This window comes from Syngnathoides biaculeatus, chromosome 18 (genome assembly GCF_019802595.1).
Source record: "Syngnathoides biaculeatus isolate LvHL_M chromosome 18, ASM1980259v1, whole genome shotgun sequence".
NCBI classification, from domain to species: Eukaryota; Metazoa; Chordata; class Actinopteri; order Syngnathiformes; family Syngnathidae; genus Syngnathoides; species Syngnathoides biaculeatus.
This window is the reverse complement of record NC_084657.1, coordinates 181,619-209,313: the sequence shown is the minus strand read 5'-3', so window position 1 is coordinate 209,313 and position 27,695 is coordinate 181,619. Positions and strand designations below refer to the sequence as shown.

Below are 27,695 nucleotides of genomic sequence, written 5' to 3'. Positions count from 1 at the left end.
ACGGTGGTACCTCTACTTACAAACGTCTCTAGTAAGTAAAAATTCAGGTTACGAAAGGTCTCTTCAAAAAATATTGTCTCTTGTTATGAAGGAAAATTTCAGATACGAGAGGCAAAAAAAAGTCGCAGCCTCCAACTTCAACCGAACGCAAACATCCTGTATCTTGGTTTACGTGGCGCGATAAGAGCTGCTCTCCCATTGGCTATCGCCGTAGGATCTTCCTGCCATCCCGTTGGCTAGGAAGGACGTCAATCTTTACCCATGATCCTTTTAGTTTCCCTTGGACACTTGAGCAAATCGCACACAAGCACTTTCACACGTTTTGTCACAAACTAGCGCACATTGGTGAAGTCTTTTGTTTGTGTTTTTTTTTTTTTGCAGGTTTATTCATCATTTCTCACCACGGGCCCCCCAACAAACTTTAGTGGAATGAAGTTGTGTGCCTGCATACGTTGGTATGCTTTCTCTCGGCTGCCAACCGGTTGCCCCTTCCTCCTTCCCCCGCGATGCCTTTCGCTTCTCTTCACATAGTCGCCCGACGCCAAAGGTAAACGATGATTATTCTTATGTACTTTTTTTGGTGGGGAGCTTTGGAATGGATTAGGCTGTTAATGTAAAAAGCATGGGAAAAACGTTACGTAACAACTTCCAGAACGAATTAATTTTGGAAATAGAGGTACCACCGTATATTAATATAACGTAAATGCCCCGTTAGTATTACCCGTTGCGTGTGTTTGAGTATTTTTAAGCGTTCCGTTGTATTGATCACTTTGGCTGCAATTTGTCTGTTCAAAATAAGAGCATAATTGAGGAAGTAGCGATTGATGGGATGCACCCACGCCAACACACGCATTTTGGTGCGAATATCTTATTTCGCAACACAACGGTACGTGCGTTTTATACCTGCGGCACATGGTTTGGCGATTGAAAAGCTCCGCAGAGTGGGCGCACCTTTTAAAGTTACAGTACAGTATTTGCATACCTTTGGAAGACATTCCAAACGTGCCACAAGGGGCCGTGGGTTGCCTCGCGATGACGTGGCGTAATGTGTAGCGTATAACACCAGTCATCCATTTTCTCAACTGCTTATCCTCAGCGGCGTTTTTATTTTAGAGCCGTGCTATTGTTTAACCTGTGCGTAATGTTCCAGTTGCTTACAACAATATGAAATTGCCTCTTTAGGAATAAAACCGAAATAATGTGTGAAGAACCACAACTGAAATGGGCACACTGACCATCTACTTGGTGAGGCTTGAGGTGGGTCACTAAGTTCCTGTGCACCTGGACTAGAGGTGTCCTGGTCTGCTCATCCTGATCCAGAACCAGCTTGGTCGTGACAGACTCTTGAGACTGATCCGCGACAAGTGTCTGCAAAGCAATGCTGGGCAGTCAGTCTTGACTAAAACAAAATGGCTCGTGCGCGTGTGTGCGCGCTACCTCTCGCCGGTCCTCCATCAGCTCCTCCCGACTTGCCAGTCGTTTGCATCGCTCCTCCTCCTCTCGCAGCGCCTGCTGGGTCTCCGACCGGAGATTGTCGTCTTGGATAATTTTGCGGATCTTCTTGCGTCCTTTGGGCGTGCCCTGACTGCCGCTCAGCTCACCCTGCGCAACGTCTCGCTCGCTCTGCCCCAATGCGGGTTGAATGATGTGAAAAGAAAAACGTGAAACTTCTTCTTGCCAAGTAGCGAATGTTGAGCGGTCATTGCTACGGTCACCTCCTCACTGCTGGTGTCGGACAGCAAAATGCAGGTCACGGGTGTCCGGTTTACGAACGGAGGGGCTTCTTGCTTGACTTTAAGGGGTGGACTGGAGCAAGAAAAGAACAAAGGGATACAGAGCCAGTTCCTTTCCTTTCATTTCCATTTTGCCAGAAGAGTCTTTGACTCGGTTCACTCCGGACTGGTTTCCAAGCAATCACAGGACACACACAGCCATTTACAATCACATTCACGCCCAAGGCGACAATTTAGGGTTCGTTTCAGCGGACGTCTGTCATTTTGGAATGTGGGAGGAAGTCAAAGAATACTCGGATAAAAAAAATAAAAATGACATGCAAATGCCACACAAAGAGCTCCATAGCGAGATGTACACTACACAGACATAAATATACATGTGTGAACATGGCATGGAATGGAGTATGGAATTGGGAATTCATATCTTGGGAGCTTTTGGACAACTATTGCATCCGCACCTACATTTCTGGTGTGCATTTTTCACTCATGAATGGCTAATCTACAGGTGTTCAAATCAAGGCGCTGGGGCCAAATTTGGCCCAACTCAGTTCCTGTGGTACACTAATGCAATTAAAGGGGGTCTGCATTATTTTTGTTGATAAATGGACTTGTTCTCTTTGTTTTGGCAAAAAAAAAAAAAAAATTTAATAGATATTACAAGCCCCCCCACCCCAAAAAATCCTCTTCAATTCAACAATAGTAATTGAACAATAGTGAAGACTTAAATATTTGGTTACCCGTATTTTCCACAAACAATAGGAAAGGTGTCAAAAATTTCCAGGATTTAAAATGCATCTTTTCAAACTACAGGTCATCGCCTTCATCGTGACACAGATAATCAAGTCGTTCAGAGCACGAGAAGACGAAATATGCGGCAGGACAACTCGCGGCCGCTTCACGTAACAAATAAAAGGAACTCAATTTGACATAAATGGGGATGATAACGGAGAGGCTGAGGAAGTCATCAACCTTTTTGCCTTGTTCAAAAGAAAGTGGAATTAATGTTTTGATTTCCTTTTGTACCTTTCGAGCTTCTCTTCCTCCTCGGATCCACTCAGCTCCTCGCACATTCCAAGTTCCGCCAGCCCCGACGAGCTAATGTCAGTTTCTCCGCTCTCGTCGTCAGCTGGACATAAAGCGGCGTCACGTTGAGAAAATTCCAAGAGGATACAGAAAGGCAGCGCTTCACATATGAGGTTTCCTTACTGCTAAGCGGCTGGCGTACGACTCTCTTCTTGTCTGCCTTTGCGACTCGGTTTCCCGATGCCGCCTTGTCACTTCCTGTTTCCTCGTCCAAAGTGAGTTTGTGGCGCAGCAAGCGGTGCCGCTTCCGGTTGGGCTCATCCACGTCAGCGTCGGCAGACGACGAGGACAGGTTCCCCCCTGCGGGCAGACATTTGCACGACGACGTAAGCGCGGAGCGGTTTCGACTCCCAGGAGACATTTTCAACAAACCTACGCCACTTGTGCTTATTTGAAAAAGATGCACAAGACTCGGCAGAGCGGGCACACTCACCGTTTTCCTCTCGTCCGGATTCTTCGCTGACTTGTTTAAATTCCATTTCAGCCTCAGACGACGACTCGTCGTCCTGTGTTTCCGCATCTGATGACAACTCATCGAGCGATGAGAAGTTGGCATTGATTTGGGCCAAAAGTATATTCTTAGCGATTCTTTTAAAAAGTAGAAGAGAAGCACAAGGTACCTCAAGTTCATTTCATGATCAGTAACGCCAGCTTCAGCTGGATGATTAAATATTGCAGGGCAAAAATGCTATCAGGTTAAGTAAGTGGTTACGACCGGTTAGCCGGAAAGGACCTGCGACAAAGACAAACTTCCATTCCAATGGCAAACCTTTTGTAAGTCTGTGAAAGCCAAACAACTCAAAACATCCAATTGAGAACACAAAGCTGGGAAGGTGAACTCAATGAGCTTGGCAAGTGAAAGCAGAAAAACACCGATCAGACATTTTAAGGAGCAAACATTTATTAGAGCAAGCAAGTTGTACGCACATATGCCACCAACAAACACACAAGACATACTTAGTGTGTCCCCCCCCCGCCCCCCCTGTAAGAGCAGCATTGTTCTGTTTTTATTACATCACCCTCCCCCCTCCACTGTTCTTGAACCTATTACCCCTCAGTACACGATACTGTATTGACAAATGTATCAAGACACAAGGCTATTACACCAAGAAGAAGTACAAAAATAAAACAAAATACAAAATAAAAATGTAGAATTGGTCTCCCATCCCTTTTGTTAACCAACAGCTTCAAGTGCTCTGGGAAGGCTTTTTACAAGATGGCGGCATGTGTAGTCTCATCCAGAAGCACATTTGTGAGATTAAACCTCAGCTGTTTCTGCTTTGTGCACATTCGGTACAAAAAGAGCTGTACAGAATGACGGAGGAAGGTCTGTCTAAGTCCAACTCCCCGTTGGTGAACTGGGAGGATAAATCCATTTTGTCCACTGTACAATAAACATTTACAATGACAACATATATAAATAAAGACTGTACATGTCAGAATTCATGCACATTGGATCTCTACTCTATACGGCACATGGAGCAGAATTCTGAGTGACACCTTTGATGCAATGTGTTCTTTGGACTGAGAAGTCAACCCATACCGACGCGCGGCGAGCGGGAATTCTTCCAGACTTGAGCTCGAGTGTCCGTCCCCGTGTAAAATCTCACAGAAATCCCGATACGTGTACGTGGCCCTAATCTAAAAGTAAGTCATCAACATGAGACATGAGTCACTAGGAGGACGGGGAAGTGAATCCAAAGGGTTAAGAGCCACAAAAAAGGACTGGGAGTGCTTCGGAGGTGGGCGGATTCCAAAAAAAAAAAAAAAAAAAAAAAGAGCACCTTTTGGCCTTCATATGCACACACAAAAACCATGTGATCTTCACATTCTTGCTGACCATTTTACTAACGAATCCAAAAAAAAAAAAAAAAAAAAAGTCACTTTGTCACAAACGACCAACAACTGAGTCGAGGGCTACAAAACTGCCTTCCTAACAGCACTGCATTCACTGCTGTGCTGTCAGAAAATCCAACCTGGAGAGAAAAAACACGAGAAACAAACATGGGGGTCATTAAACATTACCGGAATTTGGATTGGATTGTTGTTTCACAGCCCACTCTCGATTCTCAGATGTATAACATTGACGTTCTGACTTGGAAGCACTGACCTGCGATGTTTATTCTAAACAAATTGTCTCAACTTCGGAGAACTGAACTGCGACTGCTTTGTCTGCGGCGCAACTGAATTGGAAGGCAGTCGAGTCAAAGTCCTCCATTTACAGATGCTGCGCATTAAGCTTTAGAAAATGGTCAGCAGTAATGTTAATCTGTGCATAGAAAGTGGGGTAAAACAAACAAAATACTAATCTAGACTGGAAGGAAAAAAAACAAAAAAGTGTTGGCACAGCACGCAATCCGGATACAAAATGTTCCAAAACGATACCCACAAATTGCAATTCCGCCAGCTCATTTGACTCACGTCTACTGACTCTTTTCCGCTGCTTGGTTTCCTTTTCTTTTTTCTTTTTTGTTCTACAGGGAGAAGCGCTTTTGTCTTCCCACTTGGGACCGTGTGAGCCTGCACCGTCCCTCGGGCCTGCTGGGCCTCGAACGGCGGCAGTAATGCGACAGCGTTCGTGTACGTCTGCGGCGAATTGAAATCTCAAAACCCTCGGCAGATAAAAGGACTTCTTTTAACCTGAATAAGACCAAACTAAGTTGCTTAGGAAGACCGACTCTGCAGTGACAGAACTGCATTTGTTGACAGCGCTCGTTGGAGCTCCAAAATATCAAGTGATATGTGCCACTGCGAAAATAAAAGCTAAATTGAGGTCACAACGGGGCTGTCTTTAAACATAATACGTAACTGTCGAAGATATTTAACCCAAGATAAAGGTGCAATCAATACAGATGGTACTTTCAATCGCTCGTCTTTCAACTAACACCTGAATGACACGGCGGGATTCCAACTGATTTCGAAAGCCATTCCCATCCATGTCGATCAAGGAAAGGGAAGTCAAAGGTCATTTAGGGATACGTTTGTTTAGCCAGTGATCTACCGCACTTCCTGGGACCGTTTCGGTGGAGCTGTTTGTGGGGTGACAAAAGGCTCTTAAATAAAGAGACTAAATACCAGTTTTTAAAGTATTATGTCACAATAATATTTATTGTTCATTATGGTGGCAAATACCAGAGGCTCGATGTTGACGCCTCAAAGGTTAAACTTTGCACTAATTAACAATCAGTCAGTCAATCGGCATGCACCACAAACCACATCTTTTACAACTAGACGTGATATGTGTCTACAAAGATTAGCATGAATCAGTCTTGTTTTCATGGGTTGTTGTTGTTTTTTTTTTTTTTTTTTTTTTTTAAAATACGACAAGATTACGTTCATCACAAATGCCAAAGAGATATTGCAGTGGACCTTTGGCCACGTATACCAACTTTCAACAGCGGTGTTTGACACAAACCAATGGGAAGGCTCCTCTGGAACAATAAGAGATTATATTTATGGCCACATTTAAACTCAGCCTGTCAAAAGGAAAATCAGTAGGGGCAAGAGCAAGAGCAGCAATCTAAAGAGGATCTTCAGATTTGTGGGCTTTATATTTAGATTTTATCTCGTCATTTTCAGGGCATTTATTCGACACGACTGGACTGTTCCGGTTTTGCCTTTCATCTGAGCAGGCCTCAAATCAGTTTCGCCACAAAGACTCGATAAGAAAGCGCTAGCCCACGTGTGGCTAGCTATCAACTAACGGCCGATAAACACAAAAGTATTTTTTCAAATCTTTAAAAAAAAATAAAATAAAAATGAAGCAATTCCGGACCCCAGACGTGAAGATAGAAGACGGTCGGGGATTTAACAGTTTTGGCCGTTTCAAAGATTCAGTTTCAACGTTAATTTCGAACGTAATCCAAGACACGATCAATCATGAGCCAACAAAAACAAAACACAGCGACGCAATATCAAAGAGGACAAAGGAAATGAGTGCGGCCTCGGGACAGTTGTTGGTTTTTTTTTTCCCTTGTTCCTTCCTTCTGGAACGCGACACACTTTTTACAAACAGCCAGCTGGGCTAACCACAGCGTTTGAGTGGCTCCCAAAAGTGCTTCTCCTTTTGTCTTTTCGCCTTGCGTGCTGGTGACAACATTACCAGCTCTGTGTTGTAGGGTTCCGATACCGGCCAGTTTTCGGTCCTACGGATAGTATGAGCCAAGAATAGTGTGGACGTTTCCTGTAAACCCCAAAATGGAAGCCCGTCGTGTCCAATGTAAGAGGAAACACACATTTGATGTTTTCATCTACTGGGTTGTGAACGGGAACAGTTGGATGGGCCCATTATCTCCTACTGTCGAATTATGGAACCTATCGAAGTGATCGGTATAACTTTGTCGACGACACATCGGTTGAAAACAGAAGCCAAGAAGTGCAAGCGTACATTAAATCAGCAGACTAATCCATGAAGTTCCCATGTGAAGATGTCAGAGGCGGGATAAACATTTTCTAGACATCTGTGACATCCACAGTGGAGACAACAGGGGTCTCCGTGTTGGGGTTGACACAAAACCCAACCACACTGACAATTAATTTTGGACTCACACCACCTCGTTACCAGAACACAAACTGGTTCAACACAGAACCGCGCATAGGCACCTGACAAGAGGCCCTCAAAACTCGTGGTTAGCCAGTGAAAAACACGGGCCCAAAAAAAAAAAAAAAAAAACAGCAGCGGGTAAGCACTCAAGTGCAATGGTTCGTGTGTGGCTCTTACGAGAGAGAAAAAAAAAAAAAATAAATATATATAATCAGACCAATACAGGAAGTGTGTGGTTTGGAAGCGCCACGCTAAATTATGTTCGTAAGAAAACAAACAGCATAGGCATGTTACGCATTTTGCTGTTGGATTTTGGCTTGCCCTCACCTTCCACTGATTTCTTGGATCGTTCCAAGAAGTTTTCTAGAGCCTGGAACTCTTCTCATGAACAACACAGTAAACGAATTATTCAATTATATGTTCATATTTTAAGTAAAGGACTAGCGCTGAAATATTACACAGGCTAATGTCTGCTTTGCTGCACGTAGGCTTTTCCATCTTAAGTCCATTTTGTTTCCTCTGCAATGATTTGACGAATAAACTATCGAGTGACCAACACTGTCTAACACAGTGCCGACACAGTTTGCGGAGCTTGTCAATACGTTCCTTGCGGTACCATCGTAACATCATCCCATCACTATGGTTAGCCCGGCTGGTTGCTTCTAAAAGCGCTTGAAGTTCCAGAAGGAACAAAAATAAAGCGGATGAGGGGGGTGAAAAAAAGACAACCAGAGCAGTCTACTTGCGTGAGAGCCAATGCCCTGAGAATGAAATCATGTGGATGTATATAAAAACGTCCAAAGGCATCGTGAAATAGGAATATATATTTTTAAAATCTTATTTGGAAGAACCTAAAATTAAAGATGAACTATGATTTACGACTCAGTGCAAGAAAAACCATAACAATGAAGTTGAAGGTGAAGCACGACCGTTTTATTCTTGCCAATAATTTGCCCACAAGTAGGATGTTGTAATTTGTTGAGATTTTTTTTAACTCATAATTTCAAAAAATTGATTTGGATTTCTTTTTTCAAGTCAATCTGAGGAGAAACCCCCCCCCACAGGCAAGATTTCAACTTCATACTTCACCTGTAAAAAGTACGTCACAGTTGCATGTGTTCAAAGTGCTGCACACATGCCCGTTCACTACGGAGCGACCCAGACCGGCACGCCGGACTTTGTTACTCGGGTCAAATTCGTTCACAGCATGCAGACTGTCATAAAGTTTGGACTGCAAGGCAACAGACAGTTCCTCTTTAAGACAAAAAAAAAAAAAAAAAAAATCGCAAGCGTCTTACTTCTCTAAGCCCGGAGCAATAAAGATATACATTTGAATAAATCTTTATGTACAGACCCAATTCCAATGAAGTTGAGACATTGTGTTCAACAAATAATGATTTTCAAATCATGTTCAAGCTATATTTCATTGAATATACTACAAAGACAAAATGAGTCATTTTCAAACTGATCCCAAATCCCAAAATTCCTTCCAGTTGTAGGTTGAGGAAGATTGTCCTTCAACTGCTCAACTATTTCTCACGCACTTGTTGACAAAGAGGTGACCCTCGTCCCATTTTTCCCTTTTTTTTTTTTTTTTTTTTTTGGAAGGCCGTTTCAATCATGGCACCACTCACTTGTTCCCAATGAGACTGCCGCTCCCGTGGGACGTTCCAAAACCGGTGCTTGATGAGCATTCTGCAACTTTCTGTCTTTTCTTTTCTTTTTTTTCCACCTGTGGCAACTTTTTCAGAATGTGTTGCGGCCATAAAATTTAAAGTTCCCCGTTCAATTGCTCAAAAGAATAGTTTATCAGTTTAAACACGAAACATCTTGGTCTTTGTAGTGTATGCAATTAAATACAGGTTGAACATGAGTTGCAAATCATTATTATTTGTTGAAGACAGTGTCCCGACTTGATTGGAATTGGGTTTGTACACTATGTACACTAAATGAAACAGACCTCTTGTCTTTTCTACTTCAACGTGTATTTGATTGCCGACACTCGACTGCAGCTACGTTTTGGCCGCGTGCGAAAAGACCGCAACTGACTCTTGATGGTATCGGACTCGGTGGATTTAGCACAGGGTTTGCTTCTCGGACTTGCAGTCTTTCTCCCAAACCTTGGCTGTTTTAGACACTCTACTTCCAGGCTTTTAGAACCATACCTATTTTCAGGGTCGTCGTCATCCCCTGCTGCCCAGGTGGGCCCAGCTTGATCCTCATCGCCTGCGTAATAAAAAATAAAAAAAAGAGTGAGTGTAAACGCTTGCCTTTATGTGCCCTGCGATTGGCTGACGACGAGACCAGGGTGTACACACCCTGCTTCTCGCCTAAATTAGCTGGGAAATCCTGGTGACCCGAAAAAGGGTTGGATGCATCCTGCACATTGCTTGCAGAATCCATAGATAAACCACATCAAAACAGTCATCTTTACGTTTGTTTTCCTCATTTTCCATCAGGGCCATCTTCCAGGTTTTCAATCAATCTGCTTGACCAAAAACAAAAACCTGCCACCGCCGCTCCCCTCACCCGTATCGTATCGCCTCAGAACGCTTATTCACTATGTACTACGCAGACATACGAGCGGCTTTGACCACTGAGTGGGAGTGCGGAGTGAAAAAGGGACACATATCATTGTCAGACTTACCAGATGATTGCTGGAAACTGGCTGATCCTTGGAACGCTTCGTCGTCTGTGACTCCTTTGCTCTTGCGATCGCCGCCATCACTCCCGGCGTCATCCTCGTGGTCGCCTTCCTCGCTTGACGACGACGTGGTCTCTATAACTTCTTGACAGGCTTGAGTCTTGAGCTTTCTGGCCTCGGCGATCCCCTTCTGCCGAGCACAGCCTTCGCTTTCGCTCTGGACGAGATGAGACTTGCCAAAGGACCTCAGGGTCCTCAGGCGCTGCATTTGACGCTGCGGGTCTTGTTCATCACTCGAGGTATCCGTCCCCCTTTCCCGTCGACTCTTAGCTATGGAATCAGATTCGGGTGAACGGTCCAGCATCTTACGTTTGCGACGAATCCTCTCCGGCGAGATCGGTGTGTTCTTTGTGAGCCAGAAGAGACGCTTCTTGGCCACTTTGTTGGAGGCTTGACTCCCACCATCGTCGTCCTCGTCGTCGTCGTCACTCTGGCGCTCATCGGTGCTTTCGGTCATAGCTACTCGCTCGAGAAGCGCTGCAGGTATTTCATCCGAGTCGGAGTCATCTCTGGTCTGGCTTAGACTTTGCTCTTCGGTGGTTTGGGGGGCCGGTGAGCTTGGCGCCACCTCTGGGTCCGAGTCGCTCTCGCTGTCTGCAGTGTCCAGAGCCGGTTTACCGTTGACGTCGCTGGGACGGCGCAACGGTGTTGTTTTCACACGGGGAGAGCGCCGATTGCCGACATCCTCTTCCAGCTGGACTGAAGCGGCCGGGTGGTCTACGCTCATTCTACTTTTAGCGACAGAAGTCTCTTCGTTTGTGGACACGGCTTTCGCCTGAAACAGCTCTTCTTCCATGTCTACTGGAAGAAGCGGCGTATCTGAGCAGGGCTCCTCCTCCACAGGTACTGGCGTGAGTTTGACCACCAGCTTTTTGGTCATGCTGACGCCACTTTGAGGAGACTGCAGGTCCGTCATATGCGGACTCTGTTTAGCAATGTGTAAACGGGAGTCCACTTCCTCACTTGTGCACCTGACATCTGTGAGGACTTCATCCTCGACATACACACGCGACACCTTTGACAACTGATTCAAGGTTCCATCGCGGGCGATCTCCGGATCTGCTTCTTTAGCAGGTTGGGGCACAAAATTATCGTCGAGCAATTCCTCCCAACAGCCGGAGACGCCCAAGTCGCTGAATTCCTCTTTGAGGCTTTCCTCAAGTGCCGCGAGAGACGTTCGCATGGACTTCACCACTGTCAAATAGGACTTCAGGTAAAGGCTTCGAACGCCTTGTTTGCTCTTTGTCGCAGTACGAATAAAATGGATAAAGCTCGTGTTGACGTTGTTTGCAGAGTCCACCAAATGTTTGACCTTTGCGGTCATGTCCTTCGAGACATTTAAAGTGTTGTAGTTGAACACAACACTGCTATCCATGCCACTGTGATCCCATTTAACCAAGGGAATGATTTGAGGTAGAGGCAGCATGCCGTAAAGTTCCGATTTTTCCGGCTCGGCTCGATTCCTCTTACGTTGCTGTTGCCACAGATGCTCCATGTTCTCCAGCATGCTGTCACAAGCCATCACGAGGCCAAAAAGGGGCTCGGGGTTACACACATAGCAGTACCACTTGCTCTCCAAGATACCGGAGAGCTCCTTTCGCCCCAAATTTCTCAGGATGCACTTCTTGCAAAAGGCGTTGCTGCAGAAATCACAGCAGATGAGGTTGCCCCCTTCTGCACACCAGCTGTGGAAAGGAACGAAAGGAAGGTAAGCTTGAAATTTAACAAAGGAAAATCATTTGAATCTTACCGGCACTGCTCATCCATCCCATCTCCATCCTTGCTGATGTCATCACTTGAGTAATATTTGTAGCATGACTGTAAAAAAAAAAAAAAAAAAAAAAAAAAATAGCGACAACTTACATTAAACGTGAATAAATGATGGTCCCAAAAAATAAACGATCTGAAAATGTAATACATCTTTAAAATCTCTCCATGTAAATGTTTGATGACAACAAGTTCAACAAGGCTGGTAAAGCATTGGCCTCACAGTTCCGAGGACCCGGGTTCAATGTGGAGTTTTGCATGTTCTCCCCGTGCCTGCATGGGTTTTCTCTGGGCCCTCCGCTTTCCTCCAACATCCCAAAAACATGCAACATTGATTGAACACTGTAAATTTCCCCAAGGTATGATTGTGAGTGCGACAGTTTGTCTCTATGTGCCCTGTGAGTGGCTGGCGACCAGTTCAGGGTGTTCCCCGCCTACTGCCCGTTGACCCTCCAGCATTCGCCGCGACCCTCGTGAGGATAAGCGGCCAAGAAAATGGATAGATGGACATTCAACACACGAGGGTCAACGCTGCCACACAGCTCATTCAAATGGCTTACGAGTTACTGCATTATACGCTTGCTTATTTGGCACTTCATTCACTCAATGGCCATCGTTTAATCTATCCAATTCCTATGCCACCTATCCTCACAAGGGTCGTGGGAGTTGATAGCTGGAGCCCGTCCCAGCTATCTTTGGGCAGGAGGCAGGGTAAACCCTCAACTGGATCAGCACAAACTAACCCTAACCCTAAAAAAAAAAAAAAAAAAAAAAAAACATTTGCAGTCAAATTCTCACAAGCTATTTGGAGTCTTCAATGAAGCTAATACTCATGTCTTTGGGATGTGAGAGGAAACCGAAGAAGCTGAAGAAAGCCACAGTTTCAATAACTGTGAATTCAATTCTATAGTCACTCAACATTTGCTATTGTTGATAAGTTCGGTGGTAGGACTGACCGAAGAGATCAAATATGGAGGAATATGGGATGGGGGGGGGGTAGTATGCACTTCGGACTCACCTTGCAGATAAGTACTTTGAGAACTGGGTGGCGAATAAGGGAATCTCTCTGGAAATGGTTGACCTGGCGGCCGCAGGCAGTGCAACTGACAATTTCCAAATGGTCACCGCCTGCAAAAGGCCACAGCATCGAAAAGAAAAAAGCTTGTGATGCTGCCGTCACGTTTGGTGCAACATTGTCCACCAGAACTTGACTGACCTCCGCGTCTCCTCGAAAATTCTTTCCGCAGCACGTTACTTTTCCGGCTGCTAAATTCAGGACCCCTGAAGTCATCTCTGCCGTTATCTACAGGCTCGGGTGTGACCAAAACAGTGCCTGGACGAAGCGTAGCAATCTCGTCATTGCATTGTCATATTTACATGGAGAATTTGTAACTTTACACTTGCTTTAGCATGCAGGGATAGACCGTCTCAATTTACAGGAAGAACTAAGAAACAAACTGGTGAATTAAATATATGTGCAGAGAGGTGTGTAAAAGCAACGTGGCAAATGTGAAACGCACCTTTGGGAAGGCAAGTGGTATCTGGGTGACCGTTTGCACTGAAGGGGAACTCGACGTTGTCGCTGTCGTTTGAGTCTGCAGACTCATCCAAGCCTGAATGCTTTGTAACAACAGATGGTTTTCTGAAATCAAATTGGGACAGAGATAATCGTCTGCCACCAAAAGGCCATCTCCGCTGCTGATAAGTTTCCCTTCTAAACTCACCTTCTGGAGAATTTGGTGTCCACGAGTACCTGTAAAGCAGCAAAGTGACACTTTTAAGCTGCTGTATGTTTGCAGTTACAATTGTTCCCAGCGCCTGTGCATTTTCCCATCATTTAGATCACAGGAGTTAGCAATGGTCATTCATTTCGCTCCATCTATCAAGCTAACCTATTAACCTTTACCCTCAGTTTGTCAAGTACGATGTTGCGCACCAGTGCTTGATTTGTTTAAAGCGGGCACAATGGAAAATGGACTTTTTGAATTGCTTGTACACAAACAGTTGGTTCTCCGGGGTGCGCACAGCCGTCAAATGTGAGATTAATCAACCAAGTCACGTCTGCTTCATGCACCACATGTACTGGTCTGCACACTAATTGAAAAAGAAATAAAACGAGGGATCGCAATTCTCTTCAGACCCTGGGGCTGTTTGACAATAGGTAAACGATGGAGGAGCTATGCCATCAGTCGTGACGGTAAGAAAAGCTGTACTCTTCAGACAGGTGATTTTGTGTTAAAGTCAATTGCTGGATTTTTTTTTTTTTTAACATCTGTGCATTTTGGACTGTTATTGAGACACCGGGGAACTGTTAAATTACGACATGTTCGGCGTGTTCCATTACCTCCATCGCAGGCGGTGTAGCGGTATTTCCCACGGCACCATTCCTGATGGTTATTTCTGAAATTACATGTCAAACATTTCAACAAATTTTAACGACAAAGGATGAATGGCCTGTGATGTTACCATCAGTCTGGACTGAGGCATTGTCGTCTTCATGAGTAGAATGGGCCAGGTACTCGTGCAGCTTGTTGACCAATACATTCAGTTTGTTTGTGGTAGTACTGCAACCAACAGAGAAAGGGGTGTTATCATGCCGTTTATTAAAAAAGTAAAAAAAAAAAAAAAAAAAAAAAAAAAAAACGTGAATCGAGACAAATCTTAAAGGGGGTTATTTGTATCGTAATGTAAATCATATCATAGCAGATAAACCACTACTCTCCACAGTGTACCTTTTCACCGTCGTGTTTGTAAACATACAGAGAATGGAGCAGGAGGGCTCATTCGGAGAAATTCAGCCAACCTGGTTGGGTGTGTTGGGGTTTCTCCTTCGAACCACCTTTATATAGTCATTTACACCAAGTCAAACTACGACTATCTGATTATTGTTGTTATTTCGACTGGCGAAACAAGTTCAGGAACAAATGTTTCTTATTCACCCATATGCAGTATTGAACGTCCCCCTAACTGCGCCGATATTGTCATTCTTCTGAAACTTGAGCGTTTTTTAGCTTTGAACGTGGCTGCTAGCCCCTTGCGGTTAACTTAGCATGTTGCGAAGATAGCCACAGTATTCGCCATTTTTGCTAGAAGCGTACAACGCAACGGTTTAGGCTTTTTACCTCAACATCGTAGCAACATCTGAATTCTGCTTTGTCCTTGTCTTTCAAACGTGCAAAAAAAAAAAAAACCCAGAAAACAAACGTTGTTATTTTGAGCGCAGCATAATACAACAATAAAAACAAAAGACAAGACTGTTTTTTTTTCCCTTTTCTTTTGATGAATTCCCCTGCACATTGTTTTGACATTTTATCGCCCCCTGCTGGCTTGGAGTGAAAATATTGCTGATGGAGGTCACGTGACCAAAGCCAGAAAACAGGTGAACCAACTTATTCTTCTTCTTATTATTATTATTATTCCTTCGCATAACTTCGCGGTGATGGTATGGTTTGAACCTGCACTTTCTAAAATTTGGTTTTCTTTATTTTGGTGTTCCTGGATAGAAGTTAAATACATGTCTATCATTTTATTTATACATCCACCAATTTTCCGGGCCAATCGCAGGGCACACACAATCACACCTAGGGGCAATTTTGAGTCTCCAATGAATGCATTTTTCCCCCAACAATCCATTTTGTTAGCCGCTCATCCTCACGAGGGTCGCGGGAGTGCTGAAGCCAATCCCGGCTGTATTGGTTGCCAACTCCAAAATAATGGACATATGGTAATTAATTTTTTTTCCGAAGAAACATCCAAGAATTCATTAAAAAGTAAGAAAAAAAAAAATCAAACGTAACTACTGACATTACTTATGAGAAATGCGTTCAAATCATGCTGGTGCTGCTTTCGTATGTTTTACATTTTTAACTTTGCAGTCGTCTTATCGTCGTGGAAAACTAGTTCCGAATGTAAAACAAAAACCCACTCTTTTTAAAATACTATTGAACATTGAAGCAAACAAAACCCCAAATGTACTCCTTTTCATGGGGTCTGGTGGTGACGTCACCTACATGAAGGCGATAATCGTCATCGTGACGTCACATATTTGAAAGAGTTCAAGAAAATAAAGACATGGAAGCCAAAAAGAGTATTTCAAAAGACGCATTTCGGGTTCAGGAGCTTAAAGAGGTCAAACGCTTTTTGAGTCCGCCAGGCGATAAAGGTAAGTGGGAATTTCCAGGGCACGGTTAGCCCGCGAGCTTGGCCTTAAGAAGCGCCCGTGGTACTTAAACCGGCACGTTGTATTTATAGCAGAGGAGCCGTCGAGCGTTACGAGTATGTCGGCTTTTACGGCAGCGAAAAACGTCGAGTTGGTAAAAAGCGTCTCGCCGCCACAGCATCTCGCACTCAGCGGCGACCGGCGGAGGACGGCCGGCGGTGACGCCACAGCGGGGCGGGACAACAAGTCCGACTCCGCCGCCGCCGCCGCCGCAGCAGCAGCAGGAGCAGGAGCAGGAGCAGGAGCCGTCGTCGTCGTTTCAGGCAGCGGCAGACTTGTTGGCAGCGCACGACGTGGACGACCGGGCACCGCCGCGAGCTGCTGGACTCCGTCTGGATTTTCAGGCGTACCGACAGTGAGTACGGCTTTCTTCACCCGGAGGTTGTGTCCGTTTTGGGCGACTCTGTCGTCGGCTAGCAGCCTAGCTCGATCCGCCTTTCCTTTCCTTTCCTTTTCCGTTCCATTCCATCCTCCTCATCCAACATCCAAAGTTCCCCCCTCGCCGCGCTGTTTTTGCCTTCAAGGTTGACTTGAAGAGTTTTTCAATAGGGCGTCGCGGAGACTGAGCTGAACTCGTTTCCAAAGTCTCCCACTTTGGTCATCAGATGCCGTATGAAATACACGCCAGTTAAAAAACGACAAGTCGTGTTTGCGGGAGCCGCGCCAGATTTCAATCAATAAACGAGTATGTGCGCCAACTTCCTCTGATGACAGATGTGTTTTATGTCTTTCTCTTTTTCTTTTTTTGGAAAAATATTCCATAAAGCCGGTACTATCCCAGTCAATGATTCACTCTCCCGTGCATTAATTTCATATCAGATGCTCCAACGTGCATTGCTCCCAAGTTGGTTGGAAACGTGAGCAAGTTCTGCTGGACACAAAGTGAAATGGAGCTTTTTCTTGTTAAGTGATTGAGCAAAAAACAAACTTGGTGAGGTTGGGTGTGAATTGAACGCCACACTTTTGCCTCCCCTTTTTAAACTGGCACGAGTGGAAAAGGTGGGGTTTTATTTTATTTTTTTGTTGCTTTTGCCTTTTATTGGTATTAAGTTTGCATTCCCACTCCGCGAAGCTCCCCTTGCATAAAAGCACGTGGGTAGCTGTGTGTTTTAAATGCAGGTGGGATGTGACCTTGGTCAAGGCAAACCAGAAAAGCAAGAGGGTGTGACACAGCGTGTGTGTGTGTGTGTGTGTGTTCCACCCCTCGCACAAGTGAACAGGTTGGCCGGCTTTCCGCTGGCTGCGTCGGTAATGAAACAGGTGCCTCCACTTTGTACGACACCGACTTTCAGAGCACATGCTGTGGTTTTACATCTTCAGTCGTCACATTTTCTTGATATTCTTGTACTTGTAGCTACAATTTTGTTCTTCCACTAAAGCGCGCTTGATAACAACCCAGGCAAGGCCAAGTTTCAAATGAATTTTTCCATTGCTTGTTATGTGCCAGCTTAAAGGTAGAGTGTCATCCCTATACACGAAAAAATAAATATGAGCGCGTCATCCATGCGCAAAGTTGTTTGACGACATCCAAGTAGTCGCCATATTGGCTGCTTTTACTGTCCGTGATGTCACGCCGGACATTCGCCATTGAAAACGTGCTACGGCCCCTACTGCAGGACACGCCCCTTGAGACACAGAATCGCTTTTCAAAGAAAACATTTCAGTGAAGTGTCCGGGGCGATATTACCCTGTTGTTTCGGGCCATATTCAGATGACGTGCGGATCACGGGCCAAACCACCTCCCCGCGGCGCTGATAAACGCCCACTTCTCCGGCGGACGTGAGCCACCCTGGCCGACAAGGCCGGCGGCAGGCTCGGCCTTGTTTCTTGCAAACCCCTGGAGGGTGACTCCGTCCTCCCGAGTGTTCAAGCAACGTCCAGCGATGCAACGAGTCGGCATTTTGGCTAACACGAGGGAACAACGAGCTACCTTCCCGGAGGTAAAACTGATAGAAACCCAAGGAGTCCACTTGAGGGCGGTCCCGCCACGTACGTTACTTCCTGCTTCCTCTCGAAAACACATCCCTCCAGAGGATTTTCATGGCGGGAGTGACAAAAAGCTGTATATGTCAAAATCGTGTTTTGTGGTGGGGAAAAAAAACGCACGGGTCCATGTCGGCTGCTGTTTTTTTTTTTTTTTCATGAATAACATACTAAAAATCATGCATTTCATGTCTGTGGCCCTTTAAGGTTTCTGTAGTCACATTTTCTTGATATTCACAAAGTATCACGCTGGCTGAAAAATGGTATTTCACTGATGATTTGTTAGGCGTGTCGGATTATCTGTCGTGGAAAAGGCCGCCCAATTCCAACGTCGCCAACCTGTCCTGTAACATTCCTGAGCGATATCTGGCGAGCGCGGCGCTCGCTTTGCGGCACCGCGCCTACATCCTTTCATTGACTGCGAAACGGTGACCTTCCCAAAGCAAGTTGTTCAAGTCCCAAAGTGAGCTGTCGATCGATCGCCTTCGGCCGCTTTCATCGAGCGGCAGGTGATGTCAGATCTCTTGCGCCTGTCTTGCTTGTCTTGTCAGTGAATGTCAACGCACCGTGAAAAGGAAGAGGACGTTTTTACGCTTGTGAGTCAGTTCGCCTCACGTCTGCACAAGAGTTCGAATCTGTCTGTTCTCATAAAGCTTTTATGATAAACTTGAGCACGCCCGGGAAGGGTGCCAGTCTACTTGTGTGCCTCGCAGTTCCTACGTAACCTCGTGGATGATGCGCGGGCGGGGCTGGGTGTGTCGGCGCTTTGCTCCTCTTAATGAAAATCTCGTCTTCAATGGGGCCGACGGAGCCATCTCTAGTTCCAAACCTGAGGGAAAAGACCAGAAGTCTTGGTCCTCGTGTTGCGCCACTGAAAGGCATCACGTGGTTGGATGACTAAGAAGCTCGACACATTTATTGTTTCCAGTTGTAGATCATCAGTGTCAGAAAATAGAGGTAGAGCTGAAGTCTCGCATACTCACAGCGGATACGATTACGAGTCCAGCGAGCCTTTTGGAGCTCCTGAATCTTGTTTGGTTTTTTTTTTTTTTTTTTTTCCGTCTTGTTTAATCTGAGAAAATTGAAGTAAAACTACTGATGGAGGCTGTTCCGCACGATTACTCGAGCGCTTTTATGCAGGACCGGTAGAAAGGGAGGATCTTTCTGTTGATGCAAAGCACTTGTCATCCAAAACATTGGACCGCGCACTATGACTCGCGTTTTTAAGATTTGCAAGTCTGGTAAAAAGGCAGGAGCGGGAAGCACCTTTTGGGTGGTGCGGGATCATGCCTGTGACGACTGGCTTCTCGCGGACTAATCGTGAAGAAAAGGCAGGGATCCAAAATCCATCTGCCACAAAATACTGTTTTACTTAACCCAGTAAGAATAGCAGAGAAGATTATTATTTTAATGCCAATTTCAAATGTTTCCAGGACCATTTTGGAGCGCTGTCAGTGGTAGTGACTTTGGAGTGAAGTCTGAACCGGCACTGGTCTCATATTCACGATATAAAACAATATGTTTCAATGATTAATTCACATTAAGTACGTTGAATTATTCAAGCCTTTATGAGATGTGTTATTTATTTTGCATAAGGGGGGGGGGGATGAAGAATGCATTGATTTGTCAGCGGTGGGCCGCTGTTAATGTAGTGAAAAGAAAACAGAGGTCAAAGTTGAGTCCGGCTGTCCGATACGACGGCTGGAGTTTAAGTCCGTGGTTTCGTCAGGCAATTACAAACGCTCTTTTCTTCTCCGCCCCGAGCGTCGCGTCTCACATTTGTCCACCGCCATCTGTGCCCCTACCACGCCACCCCACCCTCGCTCTGCGTACTTAAGCCGCCTTCTGTTTCCACTCGGCCTCTGTCGAGGGTGTGCGTGTGACGAGGGCCGGCAAATGAGGTAATGTGTGTCGGGCGGCCCTTATTGCGGCCGCAGACTCATTTCACATCCTTCGGCAGAGGTTATTTTTAGCCACACGGTTGCTTTCCTAATCGTTTGGTTTTGTTTTTTTTTCCTTCTCTTGCAGGAAAATGTTTTTTTTTTTTTTTTTTTAAGGAGTTACATTTCAAATGTCTTTCCAATAGTTTATTGTTAATGGAAGCAGATTTATCTGGAACATTGTAGGTCTAATCTCTTGAGTCCACATGGCTGCTGTTCAGTCATCTTTCATTCAAATCGTTAATTGTATTGACTTGTTGAAGGTTTTTTTTTTTTTTTTTTTTTTAAATCCATTGTCTGGCCAAGAGAAACTCACACCCAGCAAAAAAAAAAAAAAAACATATTCCACCTTGACTTGCTATCCGGGACAATGCATCCCCTTGAACTGTTATCTTTGTATCATTTCTCATTATTCAAGTATTGTCTACAACTCTGCGGTGCCGAGAAACCAGAAATAGCTTTGCGCGCTAGTCGTGACCCAAGATGTCACCCGTCTGGATTTCAAATCGGGAAGCAAGAACCCTTTTTCTGTCTGGAAAATCTGCAATTGGCGCTGCAGTTTCAGCTCCATCTTTGTTTTGGGAGACTCTGTGTGCACAAGGAATGCCACCGCACCGGTTTGGCCTCGGACAGGCGGCGCTCCCGTCCCGCCCCGCCCGGCCTCTCCGAGCCGAGCCCCGTCTGCACAAGGCCCCTGGGCGTTCTTTGGCTTTTGCAGTCGGGAAGCCGCTTCTAGGAGGAATTCCTTATTTTCTGGGATTTTGGGAGAGGAGTTTGAGAAAGCAAAATAAAATGTTTCAAAGAATTTGGCCGACTCGAGTCCTTCTGTTGGCCAGTTTCCTTTCACGGGGTTTATCTGCAGCGCTTCTGTATTCCGACGGCCCAGAAATCTTTCATTTTTAAGTTTGCTTGGGTTTCTTTGCAAAACATGAAACGAGAGAGAACTTTTTAAAAGCCTGGTAACAATTTTCTGTGACGTTTGTCTCCTCCTGAAGTGTGGAGGTTGTTCTGTTATCTCGCTGTAAAAAGCGACTTTATGATGTTTGTGACTTGGGTAACGTTTTTTTTTTTCTTCGTTTATTTCTCCTGCAGTCCCAACTTTTGCTGACTGACCAACCTCAGGTCAATCACAGAAACATGTCTGGAAAAATATCAAAAGAGGAGCTGGAGGAAATGAGGGAGACCTTTGGGAAGATTGGTGAGTTAAGGAATAAAAGTGCCATTGTCGTTCTCGGCGTGATTGCCCCTCGTTTTGTGTTGAGAAACCGCCGTCGCGTGTCTCTAGATCTGGACCACGACGGCTTCATCAGTGATTACGAACTGACCGATCTCCTGAAAGAGACCGGCCATCCGCAGCCCGGTTACAAGGTCCGAGAGATCATCCACCGACTCGATCGCAACCACGACAATAAGATCAGCTTCAACGAGTACATCGCGGTAAGTCGAGTTGCCTGAAAACCCCTCATCCTCATGAGTGGCACTGGAAAAAGCCTCCACATAGACGGGGAAATGTGGAAGTGAGGGCAAGCACGGTGGTGGTATGTTTTTTTTTTTTTTTTTTTAACCCCCCGCCCTCCAGTATTTAATTTCAGTGGCGTGGCAGAACCGCAGCAGGAGTTGCCGCTCCACGCTTGAGAGGTTCCCCAAAGACACAGCCTGAAATAAAGCTGTAAATTGTTTGGAGCGCCGTAACTAATGTTTGACAAAGATGGCCTTCCTTAAAGAACGTTAGGGGGAAAACATTTGAACTGGGTCGATGTTTCATGGCTTTTGCCGGCTTTTAATGATTCTGACTGTATCGGGAGGGGCATCGTAGGCCGCTGCTCTCACGGCGGCCCATTTAAAATGCTCGTTTCTTCCCCCAACCCTGAGCGTTTATCACGGTGGAGTGTTCGCAGTTGCGCGGATGTCAAGCTCATTTTTGTCGCTGCGGCGCGCGTCACCCGCGTTCAGTCGGTCAACTGCGGAGCCATATTTATGTCTTATGGACAAAGGCACGCTAAGGTATTAACTGGCCTTTACTGTGTCACAGGAAATGATCCCGTTTCACGTGATTGGTCTGAAAATGATTTGCTACAAGGTGTCACATGACATCCCGGAGTTCAGCTCCCGTCTTATTGAATCAGCTTTCTGAGATGCGGCTCACGTGAGCTGTTTTAGTGATTCATAGGAAATAAATCCAGACAGTAACTGGAGCGAGGTTGTGAGAACGAGCGTGCCGGCCTGGTCAGCGTTTGGGAAAGTTAGTCAGCGTTGGGCTTGTGTCTCTCTCTTCAGAGAATCTGCTTCTGCTCGATGTAGCTAACGACATTTTGCGCTGATGTCGTGAATTCGCGCTTAGCGAGAAGACGACAACCTGAGCCAAAAAATACACAGCGAATATAATCTGCGACATCGGCTTCTTTGGTCTTTTCGTTCCCCAGAACAAATGTGCATTGTTCACGACCTTGTTAGTAGAGTGCCTCATAATGTTGTCACGCCAACGATTCAACATTCCAGCTCTGCAGACTGACCTTGGTCACTCTGGCTCGATAAAGAAAACCAAGATTACAAAAAGGAAAAATAATACATACGACGGCTCGGGTCTACGCTTGCAACAAACGTGGCCGGGCAAATTCCGCGGAAAGCGATTCAAAGTAATTGTTTTCTAGCCGCTCTCTGGTTCGATCACAAGACTAATTTACGTCCAAACGTATTTTATTCTTGGTGTCAAAAAGCGGGCCCAGCAAACGGTTGTTAGGAAGGAGCAATAAGCTTGGCTCTCAAAAATGTTCTGAAGGTCTACGTGTCAAATTTAGCATATTTCATTTTGAACTACTTGAGTGGTAACTAGTATTCCTTGTTCCTGTTTTAGATTGTGAACGAGTTGAAGGGCAGCGAAATAGCCAAAACCTTCCGCAAAGCCATCAACAGGAAAGAAGGCATCCTCGCCATCGGAGGCACGTCGGAGCTCTCGAGCGAAGGAACGCAACACTCCTTCTCTGGTAAGACGAGCTTCCTGGTCAAAAACGTTTGCCATCGTCTGTCGGAGGAACGTGAAACAAAATATTGACACCCCCCGACTTGTCATCTGCGCCCTGATAGAGGAGGAACGTTTCGCTTTCGCCAAGTGGATCAACAGTGCTCTGGAAAGAGACCCCGACTGCCAACATGTCCTGCCCATGGACCCCACCACAGACTCTCTGTTCACATCTGTAGCCGACGGGATCTTGCTCTGGTGAGACTTTCGTGGCGGTCATGCTGGCGTTTCCCCTCTATCTGCATTGTAAATGTCCGACGTCAGAATATGTCATTTCCCATCATTTATGAATTCCATTTGTAATGGTGACATAAAACCTGCTTCGAGCTTGTTTGACAGCTGTCAAAGACTATAAAGTTGCTAACAAAAAGCCAAGGGACTTGATGGAAGTAAATTATCATCCATACCGACGTCTGAAAATGGAGATTTAGTCTATGACTCTTCCCCCCCCCCCGTTATCGCACGCAGCAAAATGATCAATCAATCAGTGCCGGACACCATCGACGAGAGGACAATAAACAAGAAGAAGCTCACACCCTTCACAGTGCAGGTCAGTCCCATTCTTCGTTCTGGGCAAACTCGAGAGTCTCCAATGAATCCCGTGTTTTTGGGGAGCGGAGTACCCAGAGAAAAGCCACGCAGGCACGGAGAGAACATGCAAAGTCCACACAGGCGGCCCCGGAATTTGAACCCCGGTCCTCGGAACTGCGAGGGCGACGCTCTTCTAACCAAGTCGGCCGCCAACTGTCAAACTATCCAAAAATCTATTTTCCCCTCGCGTATTACGATATCTAAACCACAAATTTGAGACCATTTTTTTTTTTTTTTTTGGGCGTGAAATGAAGTTGGACACTTGCCTTAAGCCTACCGTCGGACCCTCACAGGAGAATCTCAACTTGGCGCTGAACTCTGCCTCGGCCATCGGCTGCCACGTCGTCAACATCGGCGCTTTGGACTTGAAGGCGGGGAAGCCCCATCTGGTGCTGGGCCTGCTGTGGCAGATCATCAAGATCGGTTTGTTTGCCGACATCGAGCTCAGCAGGAATGAAGGTGAAGGTTCTCCCCAACGCGTCTGCCCGACTTTCTCCTGCTTTTGCCGACCTCTGACGGTCGAGCGCCTTTTGACAGCTTTGGCGGCGCTGCTGAGAGAAGGCGAGACCCTGGAGGACTTGATGAAGTTGTCCCCCGAAGAACTGCTTCTACGCTGGGCCAACTTTCACCTGGAGAACGCCGGCTGGCAGAAGATCAACAATTTCAGCTCCGACATCAAGGTGAGCGTGCACACAAACCTGCAATATCCGCTCGCACGGCTCCTAAAATGGCTCTCCAATTGCCGGCAGAACCTTCTGGTGCTTTTTGGCCGACGGCCAAATGAATATGGAAGCGAAACGGCATTCTGAGGTCTGCGCTCTTCATGTGACTCTCAAAGGCTTTATGAAAATCATTGTGTAGACGACTCGTCTACGTTCCCGTTCGGACCTGCGGACAATTCAGTGTTCGTTTAACCTCATCTGCACGTATTTGAAATGCAGAAGGGAGCCAAATGCCGCTCGTTGTTCTCCGCTTGCTTCCACGTTCCAAAAACACGTTTCTTGATTGACTATCAACCAAGATGGCTCAAATTTTCTTGCCGGCCACATCGTGGTTATGCTTTTGCCCAAAAGAGAGGCAAAATGTTCTAAATGCATCATGACCTGATCAAGTTGAAATCAGAAGTTGAGTGAAAATTTGAACACTATTGTTCAATTTGTGAAGAAGGGATGTGGTGGGTATTATTAAAAATTTGGTTGTATTTGTAAAAAGTCAAGGAGTATATCTTTAACACGGATGAGTGAACTCACCAAGCGTGTCGTTTGTTGTTGGCGTTCCTCACGCAGGACTCCCGGGCCTACTTCCACCTCCTCAACCAGATTGCTCCCAAGGGGACCGAGGAAGGCCAGCCGGCCATCGACATCAAGATGTCGGGCTTCAGCGTAAGTGGCGGCTGAGCGTCTCGGGTCACGCGTGAGCGGCGCCTCTGACCGGGGGACGCGTTGCGCGCTTTGCAGGAGCGGGACGACGTCAAGCGGGCCGAGGCGATGCTGCAGCAGGCCGACCGGCTCGGCTGTCGACAGTTCGTCACCCCGGCTGACGTCGTGAGCGGGAATCCCAAACTGAATCTGGCCTTTGTGGCCAATCTGTTCAACAAATATCCTGCACTGACCAAACCTGAGAACCAGGACATTGACTGGAACCTGCTGGAAGGTGAGTTGGGAAGCGCTGAAAGAGACCAACGCTGCAACGTGTGATTGGGGTTGAATTGTAAACGCTTGTTCCCTTGAGGCGGGACAACGAGCTCCTTATCATGTTGGCTTTACTCGTGAGTCTCAGAAAGCCCCCGTTAATCCCGCCATCCTTTGCCGTCAGGTGAAACGCGAGAGGAGCGGACGTTCCGAAACTGGATGAACTCCCTCGGCGTGAACCCCACCGTCAACCATCTCTACGTGTAAGTCTCCGTCCGTCCACGGCGGCAGGGAGATGTTTTCTGGCTCCAAATGAATGTACGACGCCGTCCGTCTTCCAGGGACCTGCAAGATGCGATCATCATCCTGCAGCTCTACGAGAAGATTAAAGTGGAGGTGGACTGGAACAACAAAGTCAACAAGCCGCCGTACCCCAAGCTCGGAACCAACATGAAGAAGGTGAACGTTGGTTCCTTGTTTAACTTTGGCTTGGAAATCTGCTCACGTGTCTTCATGTGTGGACCCAGCTGGAGAACTGCAACTACGCCGTGGACCTCGGCAAAGGCGCCAAGTTCTCGCTGGTCGGCATCGCCGGGCAGGACTTGAACGACGGCAACGCTACGCTCACCCTGGCGGTGGTCTGGCAGCTAATGAGAAGGTGAAGACGATGCGCCGCACATTTTCGCTGAAGCAACGGAGACCACCGATTGTAGACTCGGTTGCTCGTTGCCGCTGCTCTGAGCTCAACAACGCTGTTGAAATCTCAAAAGGATATTTCACGTTTCTCGTGGGGGGATGTGTTCCAGAACCGCCACGGATAAAGACACTCATCAAATATGCCACACGCAAATGTATTCTTTTTTAATGATGACATTACTTTGAGGAACTGAAAAGAATATTATTGCTCACAGCGTCAAAGTGGGTTTCCTTGGTTCAACAGTTGCATTCTAAAAGTGGCACAAACACAATAAGTGCAATTGCAATTGCCTCCTGGCTTAATGTCAGCAGATAAAGCGCAATCCCAGAATGGACTCGAGACAAATTAATGACAAATCTTCAAGACACACACGAAGCAGCAACACCTACAAACGACGACAACTAACGAATAGTTCAAAAGAGGTGCAAACAGAACCGCAAGATAACTTTGAGGTTCACGGTTCTGCGCTTCCAAACGGTGTCTTTCATAAAGAACCGCGGACACTGTGTTGCAGGTACACGCTTAATGTTCTGGAGGAACTGGGTGACGGAGAGAAGGTCAATGACGACATCATCGTCAGATGGGCCAACAAAACATTAACCGAAGCTGGAAAGAACACCAGGATTTCAAGCTTCAAGGTATCCAATTTGAAGACTTTCGTGCGCTATTTTACTGTCGGGACGATCACCGAACTGATTTTCTGTGTTCTGGTCGGATTAGGACAAGGAGATCAGCAACAGCTTGGCAGTACTCGAGCTGATCGACGCCATCCAGCCCGGCAGCGTCAACACCGACCTGGTTAAGACGGGCCACCTCTCGGAAGAGGACAAGCTGGAGAATGCCAAGTACGTTTGTTTTTTTGCTGGGTTGTGAAACGCGGTTCACAGACTTTTCCTTGCCTCACGTTGCTACGGTAGAGCCAATTGGAAAAACTGCAGGCGATCACGGCGTAAACGTTGCGCCGTGTGTGCCGTCCTGTGTTTCTTTAGGTACGCCATTTCCATGGCGAGGAAAATCGGAGCCCGGGTCTACGCTCTGCCCGAGGACCTCGTGGAAGTCAAGCCCAAAATGGTGATGACGGTCTTCGCGTGCCTGATGGGCCGAGGGATGAAGCGCGTCTGAAGAGTTTTGACGCCCGCCGTCATTGTGACACTTGCCGACGTCCGCTTTTGGGAACCGTCCCCCTTCCATCCTCTCCCAAGAATGAATGAATGAATGAATGTATCCTCGAAGAAGATTGAAAGCATCTCTGCCTCTTTGGAAGACGGCGTGCTGTTATTTCAAATCTCTTAAATTTCACATGTTTACCGACAGCTCGCGCTGTGCACTCTCCATAAAATGTTACACGATCGACTTGGAATTTACTGCCATTGGTTTCCACACGTTCCTCAAATCATTCCAGAAGGCCCAACATCCACGCGTGCCCGCGTCAATCCATTTATTTACATATCAGTGTACAGATGCCGTAAGGTCACGCTAAAGCGACGACCTCTCTCTATATGCGGTGTATTTTTCTAGCTTATGTATTTTTGCGGGAGACGACGCGCCGGCCCGGGGCTTCCGTTTTTTTTTTGCTCCGTGTCCGACGAGGAGCAGGTCGTCGGTCGGGACTCCGCTGTGCCTTCTCGTCTCCGCGACGACCTTTTACTGGAACTTTTTGCCCTTCCGCCGCCTTTTTGCATGCAAGCGTCACCAAATGTAAAGCGCAACGACGACGGCCGCGCGGTCACGTCGACTCCAAAGTTGTTCACGTGTTTTCAATAAATTTTGAAATTCTGAAAACTC

General features: G+C 46.3%; 3 protein-coding genes across 12 annotated transcripts in view; 2 read left to right on the top strand and 1 right to left on the bottom strand.

The window, feature by feature from the left end:
- Positions 1-1,299, top strand: part of ccdc61 (coiled-coil domain containing 61) — a 15,289-nt gene extending 13,990 nt beyond the window's left edge. Inside the window, exons 14-15 of one of the 3 annotated variants that reach the window (XR_009792443.1) lie at positions 382-547; positions 1,183-1,299. Coding sequence is in view for 1 of the 3 variants with exons in the window: in XM_061802958.1 (XP_061658942.1) it covers positions 382-433 (52 nt within the window). In the remaining 2 variants the exon portion in view is untranslated. Of the gene's footprint in view, positions 1-381; positions 571-1,182 lie in introns of those variants that run through there. The other 2 variants (XM_061802958.1, XM_061802960.1) reach the window with 2 other exon arrangements.
- The window catches only part of LOC133491611 (transcriptional regulator ATRX-like), a 23,950-nt gene extending 8,075 nt beyond the window's left edge, over positions 1-15,875 (bottom strand). For 3 of the 5 annotated variants that reach the window (XM_061802944.1, XM_061802940.1, XM_061802941.1), the window contains exons 1-16: positions 15,841-15,875; positions 14,297-14,394; positions 14,175-14,230; positions 13,555-13,583; positions 13,351-13,472; positions 13,047-13,163; positions 12,849-12,958; positions 11,814-11,881; positions 10,007-11,748; positions 9,525-9,585; positions 3,250-3,404; positions 2,940-3,116; positions 2,757-2,859; positions 1,716-1,806; positions 1,438-1,623; positions 1,236-1,368 (exon numbers count right to left, since the gene is read on the bottom strand). In XM_061802944.1, coding sequence (XP_061658928.1) covers positions 1,236-1,368; positions 1,438-1,623; positions 1,716-1,806; positions 2,757-2,859; positions 2,940-3,116; positions 3,250-3,404; positions 9,525-9,585; positions 10,007-11,748; positions 11,814-11,881; positions 12,849-12,958; positions 13,047-13,163; positions 13,351-13,472; positions 13,555-13,583; positions 14,175-14,230; positions 14,297-14,394; positions 15,841-15,860 — 3,268 coding nt within the window. In that variant the 5' untranslated portion in view covers positions 15,861-15,875. The other 2 variants (XM_061802943.1, XM_061802942.1) reach the window with 2 other exon arrangements.
- On the top strand, positions 15,866-27,695 carry pls3 (plastin 3 (T isoform)). 4 transcript variants are annotated; one of them, XM_061802947.1, is made up of 17 exons: positions 15,866-15,992; positions 16,082-16,404; positions 21,065-21,170; positions 21,258-21,409; positions 22,827-22,956; positions 23,057-23,189; positions 23,460-23,541; positions 23,876-24,041; positions 24,120-24,262; positions 24,869-24,964; positions 25,040-25,235; positions 25,398-25,476; positions 25,555-25,672; positions 25,741-25,871; positions 26,425-26,548; positions 26,631-26,755; positions 26,900-27,695. In XM_061802947.1, the coding sequence occupies exons 1-17, from the start codon at positions 15,902-15,904 to the stop codon at positions 27,030-27,032; spliced, it is 2,328 nt and encodes a 775-aa protein (XP_061658931.1). In that variant the 5' UTR covers positions 15,866-15,901; the 3' UTR covers positions 27,033-27,695. The 4 variants fall into 4 exon arrangements, with proteins under 4 accessions (XP_061658931.1, XP_061658929.1, XP_061658932.1 ...); XM_061802945.1 differs by having other exon boundaries at positions 23,837-24,041; XM_061802948.1 differs by having other exon boundaries at positions 15,905-15,992; positions 16,168-16,404; positions 23,837-24,041.

Bases quoted from the DNA above. Each gene is read 5' to 3' on its own strand.
- pls3 (XM_061802945.1), top strand. From the start codon at position 15,902: ATGGAAGCCAAAAAGAGTATTTCAAAAGACGCATTTCGGGTTCAGGAG. The intron at 15,993-16,081 runs GTAAGTGGGAAT...TTGTATTTATAG, and splicing joins GAGTCCGCCAGGCGATAAAG to CAGAGGAGCCGTCGAGCGTT. The intron at 21,410-22,826 runs GTAAGTCGAGTT...TTCCTGTTTTAG, and splicing joins GCTTCAACGAGTACATCGCG to ATTGTGAACGAGTTGAAGGG.